The sequence below is a fragment of the Egretta garzetta genome, unplaced genomic scaffold (genome assembly GCF_000687185.1).
Source record: "Egretta garzetta isolate BGI_Z169 unplaced genomic scaffold, ASM68718v1 scaffold5, whole genome shotgun sequence".
NCBI lineage: Eukaryota > Metazoa > Chordata > Aves > Pelecaniformes > Ardeidae > Egretta > Egretta garzetta.
In genome coordinates this window covers 5,210,840-5,223,100 of record NW_009259707.1, presented here as the reverse complement: position 1 = coordinate 5,223,100, position 12,261 = coordinate 5,210,840, and the positions used below count along the sequence as shown (strand labels likewise).

At 41.9% G+C, this 12,261-nt stretch overlaps 1 protein-coding gene across 1 annotated transcript in view; it reads right to left on the bottom strand.

The window, feature by feature from the left end:
- The window catches only part of AFF3 (AF4/FMR2 family member 3), a 285,751-nt gene that overhangs the window by 23,710 nt on the left and 249,780 nt on the right, over positions 1 to 12,261 (bottom strand). Inside the window, exons 15-17 of the mRNA XM_035894361.1 lie at positions 11,010 to 11,134; positions 7,536 to 7,737; positions 4,880 to 5,007 (exon numbers count right to left, since the gene is read on the bottom strand). Of these exons, the coding sequence (XP_035750254.1) occupies positions 4,880 to 5,007; positions 7,536 to 7,737; positions 11,010 to 11,134 (455 nt within the window). The remainder of the gene's footprint in view (positions 1 to 4,879; positions 5,008 to 7,535; positions 7,738 to 11,009; positions 11,135 to 12,261) is intronic.

Here is a 12,261-nt window from a genome sequence, read left to right as displayed (position 1 = left end):
CTAGACAAGCTGTAGAATAACAAAAAGGCACATCAAAATCAACTGATGCAAACAAATCCTCTTTCCTGAGTAGCAGAATTATCAGAGGCTATTTCAGATCTGAGTCTGTCAATAAACCCGTTCCTTGGCTATGTCTGTGCAAGTGAAATAAGCAGGGCAAGGATACCAGCTCTATCATTTGATCATCCATGCTGTTTAATTGCTAATACTCTCCCTGGCATAGTTTTGAGCTCAGTCCCAGACAAAGCCTGGGCACAGCTGGGGGACAGCACAGGCCGGGGACTGCTCTCTTGAGGCGGTGAGTGTTCTTTGTTTTGGGGAGTGAAGACAGTTTAATCGTATAAACATAGGCAATGCTGGACCACTTGCCTGTAGGAACAGAGGAGAGGCGTGGATGTAGCTTGTAAGTTCAGATGAGGTCCACAGCTCTGGCTTTTCTTTCACGACAGGGAATAGTGGCTATAAATTCTTTACCCCGTGAGAATCTCCCGCTAGAGCTGATTAAGCATCTATTTCCCACCAGACCAAGCTCTCACAAAATGTTCCTAAGAAGGAAGGGGGTAGGTGGTCTTGCAGAGAACAGGCAGCTTAATTATCTAATCATGGGACATGGTGTCTGCTTTCTAATAGTCTAATGTTATTTTCTCATGAGCAGTGTTCACATGAGAAAATTCAGCGCTACAAGTAAGAAGGGAAGGAGAAGAAGAATGGGATGGTCAGGTGAAGTCTTGAAATCCCCCCAAAACAATAAACTGGGAGCAGTCCAAAGCATATGAATTTTTGAGGAACTTAGTGTAGTAGATGTTGGTCTATCTGACCAGTGATTTTGTAGATTGCTAATGAGAAGAAAGAGGAGCCAAGCTCTATTCCTTAACTGTGCTCCTGAGGATGGGCTCAGCACTACAAAAGTCTTCCTAAATACATCAGAAGACCAGAGGTCCTTCAGGCATTTTGAGCAATGCAAAGTGTGATGACTTCCAGATGTTGTTTGGGAGCCACAACCCACGAGCACATTTTCCTTTCCACTCTGAAACACAAGAACAAGGAAGAGGAGACTGAAAATGAGAGATGTGGGGTTCAAGCCAAAACAAAGAGATGTGCCAAGAAGTTATCTTTTGAGCTCTTTATGAGCTCTATGCATAACACCTTTACAGGTTGAGTATTTTCTGGGTATATGGCTTACTGCTTGACAAACAGGAATGCTATCTCACAGCAGGATATGTCCCTTGGACAATGTAAAGCTGGTCAGTGTGTGTAGCACCTAAATCCATAAAAGTGGAACAAATATTCAACAAAATACAAATTAAAAAAAAAAAAAGCTGAAGAAGATGTATTAACTTGCTCCTGTAAGACCAGAATAGAAGGAAAATATATGTAAGTGAAGGAAAACCACACCCCAAGTTGGAAAAGGTAAACCACAATGCAAGTGAGAAAATAATCCTGAGGAGCATGTTCTGATTTAGGCATAAGGAAAACTGCGAAGCTGGGTACGCTCTGCTCTTTTTTTTTTTATACCACACATGCAGTATTTTGAGGAGGGTGTTGGACTGTGCCCTCAGGCACCCACAGCATGTCTGTGCTTATCAATTCAAGGACAACAGACTTTGTTCCTAAATGCGGTTATTGGGAATTCTGTCATTCAGTGAAATTACAGCAGGACTGAATTTGGCTTGAAGCATTATTATGTAGCCTTGAAAATGTTCTCTTCATAGAGTCAGAAATGGCCAAAAATCCAGGAAATCTTGTTAAGAATTAATACTGGAAATAGCCTCGATGTCACTTATACGTGTGGCATGCTGGGTACCTCGAAGCATGTTTAGAGCAGGCGGTAAACAATGGCAAACCAGGGCAAGTAGGATTTTGCCTGCCTTTTGAAGACTGTTAGCTACATTCACTTCTATATTGCGATGTATGTGTGTACAGCACTCTGCCAAGCAAGATATACTTTTTATTGACCTACTTGTGTTCCAATTTATTGCTAGTGACAGCTGTTGTCAATGATCTGGAGAAAATAAATTGAGAATACAGCAAAGAGACACTGATTGGTCAAAAAAATTAGTTGTTGTTTTAAATCAAATAGAAGGGATTTAGTCGCTTAAAAACTACAGGTTCTGATTAAAATGAAGACTTTAAAGCTATGGCTGGATTACAGTAATTCAGAACTTCATGGATTATGAGATGAAATGCTTCATAGGCATCACTTTGGACAAATGCTGCCATTAGGATTACTACATCATTTTAGACCTACTGTATTGCATTTCTTCAAATCTTCTGCTGTGGTACTAGACAAATTTGAAAGACACTGGCTGCCGTATTTAATTTGATCCTTCTAACATGTGAGTCAAACTTGTTGACATTTAACATTTGCAGCCAGTCTAATCTGCTACATTTCAGTGACTTCTCTGCACAGTAATTTCAGAATCAAGGTCTAGTATAGCTGGTATTCTGGTGGTGTTTCCTAGATACAGGTTGTGGATGACAGCTGTAGTACATGAAAATCTCCCTCCCCTATTTATCACAACAGGCATTTAACTGTTTCTGGTTTTTAAGGGCAAATTAAGATGCATTTGATTCTGTGTTTCATCTTATTTGGCTTTTTAGATTGCTTTTTTTAACAGGCCACAAGTGCCTGGGGACATTCTACATGGAAGGCACTATACAGGCACAGGTTTATTGTATCTCTCTCTGAAAAGGTGAAACAGTCTTATTGAAGATGCCTGCCAGAGAAATCACATGTATCACTAATGGAGAAAGCAGGTGATAAAAGCCTCTTAGATGACAGAGACAGTGAAAAAAGCAGTTTTCCTATGGCAGTATTCTAGGGGAAAACCAAAACAAACCAGTCCCCCTGTCTTTTGTCAGCATCTTGAGGGAAAATCGGATGAAGATACAATACATCTGTTCTAGTTGTTTCTGACTGTTTTTTTTCTAATCCAAACAGATGAGCACGTCCTACAATTTTGACTCTTATCAGGCACCCTGATACCTTTCTGCCTCATATGTACATATATAAACTGCAGAAAAATTGAACAGTTGCAAGTAAGTTATAGATGATAAAGTATTCTAAGAGATATGAAGAGTTAGGTAGTACTTCTAAACAGTTTCACATTTTCTCAGTGGAGATTGTTGAATAAATGCACTGGAAGAGGTAAAAAATAACATGGAGGGAAGTGGAGAGGGAGGGAAAATAGGAATGTGTACATGGGGGGAGTTTTCTCCAAAAGGGGCAGAAAAAAATGATTACATTTGTTCAACTTATATCTCCTTATGACTGCCATGAATACCCACAGACATTAATCTCACCAGTCTTTTCTTGACAAACAAAGCAGTTATGTCCTTTTGAAGTTTATGGGAATTATTTATGCCTTATAGTAGGGAAGCTGGATTCTCTATATGAGAGGCTGTCATCCCTCTGAACCAGGTGGTGTGAATAAACATTGCAATTATTACAATTATTATTATTAAATCCCTGTTCGGGTAAAAAGCAGGTCCTGAGGAAACAGATATTTTCCCAGGGTTTTCCTTAGTATAAAAGAGTTAGTGATGCTGTAGGTGAAAGTCTGGGAGAATAAAAGGTGCATCAAGGTCGCGTGGCTTACAGAGCTGTGTTTGCTCCAGGCAGTCTGAGGCATAGCTTCAACAGAACCTCTTCTACACTAGAAAAATCAGTATTTTTCAGGCTAGAAAATGGCAAGTCAAAAAGAATCATAATTTTCTAGATGCCAGGATTTCAACCTTCAGTTTCATCTTTATACCTTACCTAAATAATACCACATCCTAAATGACCTTGGGAAACAAACCACCCATTTTAATTCACCAAAAAGAGAAGAAGGACAATTACAAGCTGATTTTTTTTTTTTCAGAGGATGAGAGCAGGGGATGTTTGAAGGATGTAGTGGAGGTGGGGAGGGCCAGGTATCCCTCCAGGTACTTATGCCAACCACTGTTGCCTCCTGCTCACCCTGCTTTGTGATACCTTCTCCTGAGCAGCAGCAGCAATGACAGCAGCAGCTGTCAAGGCTCAGGGATGCAAGGCTCCAAGGATGTGTCCTCTCCCCTTGCTCCCGAGGGCACACAAGAAGGGTGCCCCTGTCACCCTGCCTTGCGATGGTTCGGTATATATTAATAGCCTGATGTGTGCATAATTAATGCCAGAGCCTCAAGGGTACTGAAAAAGCCTTAATGGCCCTGTCCTGCCTCATGTGGGGCCTCCTCCCTCTGCCCACAGGCTAAAGAAATCCATTTAAGCTCAGGTCTGGGCCTTTGCTCCCTGTCCAACTCACTCAAAGTGTGCCCGTCTTCAGCCCTTTCACAGCCATGCTTGTGCCCAGCCATGGCCTTCATCGATCTGGACCCTGACCTGGAGACTGTCCTCCTGGCTGGACCCCTGACCTGCCTCGTCCCTGTGCACACCCAGCAGTCACTGGGCTGCGTCTGACCCTCACCGGACCTGACCCTGACCTGACTTCCTTGGCCTGACCGTGGACCTGTCTCATCACCATGGACTTGCCTGAGGAGCTAGGCTCTCGGTTGAACCCGGCTCCACCCTTGGGCCTGCCCGCTCACCTTGCTTGGGTGCTGTGGGACGGGACCCCTGGCTGGCACGGCCCCTGCCCCGCCAGACACATTCCTCCCCTTGGCTCCCTGTCCTTTAGGGAACAGTCAGCCCTCACTGCTCCCTGATGATTAGAGGCTTAATTTATTATGAAAAATTAAAGAGTATATACAGTATGTCTCATTCATTTCTCGATGTACAGCAGCATTACTATATACTAATGCTTCCGGCCATGTCTCAGTTCCTGTTGGACAAATTTATTTTTCTCACATTAAATGGAGAAAACGACATTGTTTTCTTTATTTTAGAGTCATCTGTACTTACATATCATCAAAGATAAGCTTTGTCCTTCTGCAGTCCCTGGGTGTGCTGGACAGAGGTGACCAAGGTTCTGTTTGGGACTGGGGCTTATTGCAGAGAAGAACATTTTCTGAATTGATGTGAATTGCTTTCTAGACAACAAACAGCAGAGAAGACATTGAGGAATTGGCTACTAACTTCAAAAAAGCAACTAATAAACAACAGAGTGTCTTTGCATTGTGTTGTAAATTGGCACTTAAGTTTTCCTACTATTTCAGCAGGGAGTACGTATAACTGTCCTGTCACTGATAACCCTAAATTCACCGATATTGCTCAGAGCGCTTTCTAAAGGGCTTGAATTTCAATGTGATATATGGAAGAAATGGAGCTGAACTATTAGTAACTATCAAAACACTCTGAAACATAGTAAATGAAATTATTAAAGAATAGATCTGTTGTGGTCATTTAGAAGATCAAGTTATATCTCTAGTCTCCAGCTTCCAAACTAGCATTGTACCTTGCCTCGGGAGAGCAAGGCTCACTTGTTTGACTTGTTTCACTCTGCACTGCTAATGTGCAGTATGGAGTTGTAGCCCAAGGTCCAGGTTTCTTTCTGCTCTGGGCCCCTGATCAGCTTGAAAGATCACTGCTCTGTGCCACAGCCAAAGCACAGGTCTTTTGGCAGGGTCTCACACATTCCCTCAGCTGCAGCCCTGTTCTTCGTGTGGCCTCATGAGCCCTTCGTCCCACCGAGTGACTGGCTGTGTGGGCTACCACGCGCTGGTACAGTGCAAAGCAGAAGGTGCTGGGTTGGTTTTGGTTGATAACCACTGCCAGAAAACACAGTTCTTTCTCCAGTAGGTGACAAATAGAAATGCAATAGGGAATGGGGCACGAAGCTCAGAGGGATAAAAGCCACTCCCTGGCTCGCAGACTCCGACAGAAATTCAAAGGGCCGCTTGGGCATGCTAGTTAGGTGCCAGATGGGAAGCTGGGATATAACAAAACTAACTTTAGCATTTATAGTTCATGAGCTCTCATCTTCTACATGGTGCATCCAGATGTTTTCAGATGAATAACCAGATATATAAGAATTTTATTGCAAAGGTTGTTGAAATGTTGACCAAATGGTGCATTGCTAGGCTATGCAGAAAATCTCAGTGAAACACATTTGCTAAGGGTGTGGATCATAAAGCAATCACCTTTTACTTTTGATTTCCAGCATATTTGCCTGTGAAGGAATTTAAATTGTTTTCAAGCTATCCAGTGAAGAATCATACCATTATAATTTTGAATGGGTTATAAACCTCTAAACTTACGTTTAAAATGTTAAAATATTAAAAATTTACATTTAATCCATGAAAAAATAAATTAATGACTATGATATGTTAAAATGCCTTTTTATTGGAATATTTTTATGCAATTAATTTTATTTCAATTTACCAAAAGCATCTGCAGGATATTCTTGAAACACACAATTTATGATACCTTGGTTTTTAAAAAGTGTCCAAAATTAAGATTATAGTTACTACTTCCCCATCCACTCTCAAGAAATAAATATATGTCATATATAGTTAATGTATACTGTGGGGCCAGTTATCCCCACAGCAAAAGTGGCTGGAAGAGACCACTGCTACAACTCAGGTAGTTTGGTTTCCTGAAAGTTGCTTAGGCACTAATACTTGGGCTGTGGAAGCCTCTTATGTGTCAAACAACAAATACAACAACTAGATATAGGATCAAATACGTAAATGGCTTTTGTAGCAAGGAGAAGAGCATGGGCCACTCTGGCAGTGGCAGAATGCCCTAACAGCTTGACTAGATGCTCCAGCAGTGGACATCAATACGATGGTACCCAAACTGCTTCTTCTAGGTACTTCACACAAAGCAGAACGACTTCAGGGGGAGGACGTGACAATATTCTGCCCTTGCTCTTCTACCGGCAGAGTCCTGGAGGGTAGGGTATGATTTTGAGAGGTAAGTACGAGAGATATGTGAATTCCCTCAACCAGAAGAGCTAACAGGCTCTTTACTCCAGCATCCTAATCACAGAACTCATGCATATATGGGGGGGCAGCACCTGCTCCTCCCTCTCCGTGCTCTGATGGCAGTGGCTACCTATGCGGTGTAGTAATACGGCCTTATCTGGAAGGATGCTCTGGACACATTTAGTGTGATCAAGACTTTCTGATAGGTATCTGAATACCTGGGCTCTGATGGAGCTGAGTTGGGAGGCTGGTGCTAAGATGTTCGCTGGTGTCAAGAGTAAGTAGAAATGCCTGAGAAAGTTGGTTTTAAGACATGTAGGAGAACTTATCTGCAGGCACACTCGTGGTTAGGCAGGGGCCTTATACAGTGGAGGCCTTATGCACCACACTTTTGGATGTAGGGGGCTTGCATCGTGCCCAGGCGATACCCTGGAGGCCTAAAGCCGTTTGTTCTGGGCCATTAGCTTTTACCTTTTGCTTATGTAGCCTTTGGTATTTGCCTGCTTTACAGCCTGCTCTCTTTACTTTCTTCTGTGCCTTGCTAAACTCCGAATCAGGAAAACTGAACTTACAATACAACATTCATTACTACAATTTTTTTGCATAACATTCTACAAAACTATCACGGACTGCAATAGAAAGTGAAAAATATCCAGCTAGGCTGTATACTGTGAACAACAGCATAAACTTACATTGAAGTCTCCGGGATGTGGCTGTGACTGGATTTCACCCTTATGTTTTTTGCTGGAGGAGATGGAAGGTAATAGACTGCTGCCATTAGGTCTGCTGGAGGAAGTTAAATCATCGTTGGAGTATTTGTGTTTTGATGCATCAGAGAGGGGAGAGACGGGTGACCGAAGCATTTTCTCATTTTTATTTATTGGTATTGCCAAGCTGGAAATGGAAATTACAGTAATGGAGTGTCACAAAGCTGGCTTTGAGAAAGGTAAATGTTTTATATATTACCAAAACTTTGAATTTAAAACCTGCTGGCAGGATAAAGTCTATTGGTATCTGGAAACAAGCTTACAGTATTGGGACCAAGAGTTCATTTACAAATTTGTATCATGTTAAAGTCCGTATCAGAGTACTTGAAAAAAAAAACCAGAGATAAATAGCCACTTGCTCACCATTTCTTAAGGGATAGCTGGAGACGAAGATTAGGCTCTGAAGTGTAAGTTCAGGTTATGGAGCCCTATTTCACCATTACAGGTGACAATTTATAAGGCATGGCAATAAAACCACATGCGAACTAAACCAGGAAATGTGTTTAAAGATGACTGGCTTGTCTTTGTGCTCCACGCCCAGCCTTTGGTAGCGCTGTTTATACTAATCTAATACAGATTTTGAAGACAAAGAAACATAGGCTGGTACTGCAGACAAAAGGAAACCTATGCAAACAGTAGACGCAGAGAAATGTGAGCTGCTTCGCCTTCTAAAGAACGCTGTAACACAGACAGTATTTTCAGCTTTCATTTATTTGGGAGAAGCTTTGGATGAAGAGAAGTCAGACAGACCGTAAAAATATGCCCAGAAATAAACTTCAGATGTACTAATTTGAAGAAAAAATTTAGCTGAAAATCTTAAAGCAACACACACAAAATAAAAGTTTTTTTAAGCAGACAGTTTGCATTGAGACTAAAACTGTGATTAAGGTCAGGCAGACTATTTTAACACAATACCTTTCCCTATCACATTCCCCTTTATTCAGCCTATTACTTTTTATGGACATTTCTCACTTCTTTATAGTTACTGTATCAGACAGTATACACTTAATGGAATCGCAAAAAAGAATATGGTACAAACTATACTTTATTTCTGCACATCATTTCAGGGAACAGAGCTAATTAAATGTGCTCTTATCTTGCATTTGTCCATTTATCTGGCCAATCTTTAAAAACCAGCTGTGAGAGAAGCCATGAATCAGAATGCAGAACCTTTCCTGTTTTCCACAGTGTAGTACCTTTAAAACACAACGTGAACTGTTTTGCATTCATGACCAAGGCTGTTTATGAAAGCAAGAATCAGGGTGTGTGAGATGGACAACTCTGCCCTTCTTCTCTCCCTAAGAAAAAATAAGATCTTTAGCACTATTTGGAATGTGCATCCCGATGCTGTCATTTCTTTTCCTCTTTTCAAACATAAACCCATGCCTTGACTAGCCATGCTTATACATCACTGTCACAAGTGCAGGCCTAACGCATCCAAGAGAAGCCATAGCTCTTTGGAAGTGTAGCCAAGCCTCAAAAGCTTGGCCCGGAGCTTGTGAGGAGTAGCTGTGGTTTCTAGTTGTGCTGCAGACCTTCTCCATGGCCTTTGGCATGTCGCCTAGGGCCCACCTAAGCGTATGGTGAGCAGTCCAGTTGCAGCAGCACAATCATCTTATGCTGAGACGCTGCGCAGAACAACCCGCAGTGAGCTCTGGTCTGCTGGGAGTGGGCAGGTTGTGGCACCCGCCGCAGATGCAAGATATTTTCAAATCCTGTCAAACAGGGCCTTGCTTGGTCTGCACCTCAGACTGTAACACCACAGTAGAAAATGCTCATATCTGAAGGTGTTTTTGCTGCTCTCTTAGCTACCAGCCCTCAGCTGTGCTGACAAAACTGTCTGGGGGGCTCTGCTGGGAGCTGAATAATAACAACCCAGTCAAAAAAAAAAAAAAAGAAGAGGAAAGAGTTCTGTTTTCAGACATGTTTCTTGAGTGAATTTACAGGAGAGCCTCACAGGCAGCTCAGCTATGGTGGCATAACTGGAGGGAGGATTTGCCAGCATGAGCAGCCGCTGGTGGCAAGAGGGACAGGAGGTCCTGATACCTGCACTGCTGGTTTAGTCATAGCCTCAGTAGCCCATCCTCAGCTGTGGGAATAGCAGCATTTGATATCATGTAGCATAAGCCACAGAAACCTCTTGGAAGCAGGGCAGACCAGGGAAGAATTAGGATGCAAATAGACATTTAAGACCTTCTTTTTTGTTTATTTCCAGGAGTACTGAATATAATGTCAAGCAAAACACAAATTATTGTCCTGCTTCCAGGAAGCACAGAATTAACCCTGTGACATAGCAAGCTGTGACAGCCATGCTATTCTCTGAGAATGAATGCGACGTAAAACATACGACGCTGCGGTAGGAGGAATGGCATGCCTGCATGCAATCACCTACAATAAAGCAAACTGTTCTGTGTATTGTTTTCACCTTATGAAACATATGTGACATGTCAGGACAAAGGAATAAAATGCATATTTTTGAATAAGCACTGAATATATTAGTTTTCTCCATGTTTTTTTCCAGTATTAACGACAAGAATCGCTCAAACTCATTAGTGATGTGTACAACAGAAAAGGCGACTACAATAAATACAACTATTCTCTAATTTTAGCAGTTCCACTCCAAAAGATACCCTGATGCTACCAGAAATTTTTTTTTTTTTTAAAATACTGATAACCAGCATGCAGCTGAACTCTGAAAAGAGGCATGTGTAAGTTTGACTGCTGGAAGCCTCCAGAGAAACTCGGTATGGTTGATCTGACATTCATAGGGGTCTGTGTGCATAAACCATGCCAGCAAATGCTAAATATTCATCATTTGTTTCATGCCCTGCATCCTTTGAAAATCTGATTGTTTCTAAAGTCTGAATTCCTTGTCCTAAAATACCCATTAATTACACAGAATAGATTGCTTGTAATCTCAAATATATTCTGGCACTGGGTACTGCAGGCATTGTTACAAATATTTTTCTCAGTCTTTTCCATAGAGTTTGTAGATAATTGTATACCCAGACATACAGCCAAACTTTAAGTTTGAAACTCGTAACACTGTAAGGAAAGAAAAGGTTATAAGATTGTTGCCTACGTGAATTGGTACCTACAACACAGTGTTTGGGAGTATGTCTTGGATGGTTGCGCTCCTCTAGCTATAATTACTCATTCTATGAGCCCCACACTTGAACTCACAACTTCTTTGTGCAATAGGACAAAAATGCGAGTATATAAATGTGTCAGGAGCTGCTAACTTGTTCATTAAACCAGAAGAAAGGAGAATGCAGCAGGCAATTTTTCAACATAAAATGTGATAATTAAAAAATAAATCCTATTATAGGAAAAAATAACACACTATTAAACTGCAACTAGTTGTATGACTCAGTAGTAAATAAGAAGGAAAATGCTTACCTATTTTCATTCATATTGCAGTGATTTGCTGTTGTGATGCTATGGGCAGAGGCAGCTAATCGTGAAGAACCTTCTTTCTCTAAATGAGTCTTCTTGATGTCTCTGCACTCTTCCTCATTCTCACACTGAATGAAGAGAAAGATAATAATCTTGTAGGTTTTGGACTTACTACAGATCCAAAAGTATTTCAGCAAGTCAGGGTCTGGTATTTTCTGGCATTTTGGTATTAACGATGACACTTTCTCAGAGCATATGCCTAACATGGATCAGAGACGATTGGTCCATGTCTTAAAAAACTAAAATCTAAAGAGGCAGTGTGTAAATAAAGGAGTAGAAGATAAAACTTGTCTCAACCACTCCCCACTTGTACCTCGGGATATTTTTTTCTTTATATTGCCCTCTTTGCCCATCTCCTGTGCGCTTTTCTCTTGCCTGGTTCTCAACCTCATACCTCTCGTCTCCCCCCATCTTTTCTTGGCACCAGTGACTATGCCTATACTAGTCAATACAAGAGATCAGCAACTGGCCCTGAGGCCAACTAGCATGGCACAGCTCACACACATGCACTCATCTTGCTCCTCCTTCAAACCAGGGTATGCCACATTCAGGAAGGGACCTTAGGCCGTGCAGTCCCGAGTGAGAGTCAGTGTTTGGAAGAACAGAAGTTGGCCTAGGCCAAAACCACATTAGCAAGCATGTTAACAGTTAAGCAGAGAGGGTGGATGACTGTGTGCCACCGCTTGGGGCTGGACCCTGACCCTATCTGACCTATTAATATGAACATAGCTGGTGTTTCCTGCCACTATTTAATTTCACCTTGTGTTCCTTGGGTTCTACCATTGCCTCCCAAAGGCACTGCTTTCCCAGCCTCCTACAAAGTCCACATTCTCCCACTTCCACTCTAGTTGATGGTGCTGCCTGAGTTTTACTTGTGCATTGTTGGTTCTGCTGTATTTATTGCCTTGCTGCATGGTAAGCAACATTTTTTGTGTTACCCACTACCACTATAGCTGCTGCTATGGGGTTAACATTGGAGCTTATACTCCAGAGGAGTGAAGATCTCGCACCTGAGTGCTTAACCATCCTCCTCTGTCTCTGCGTTGCCCACCTTGAGATCAAGACAGAGGTGGAAGTAATAAGGACCCCTTTCTAATTTTGCAGTTATGCCTGATAATCTGTTCTTGTTAGTCTTATTCTTAAAGTCTTTTGGGAAGGGGGATCATGGATTGTCAGTTTGCGGTGGCAACTGTCC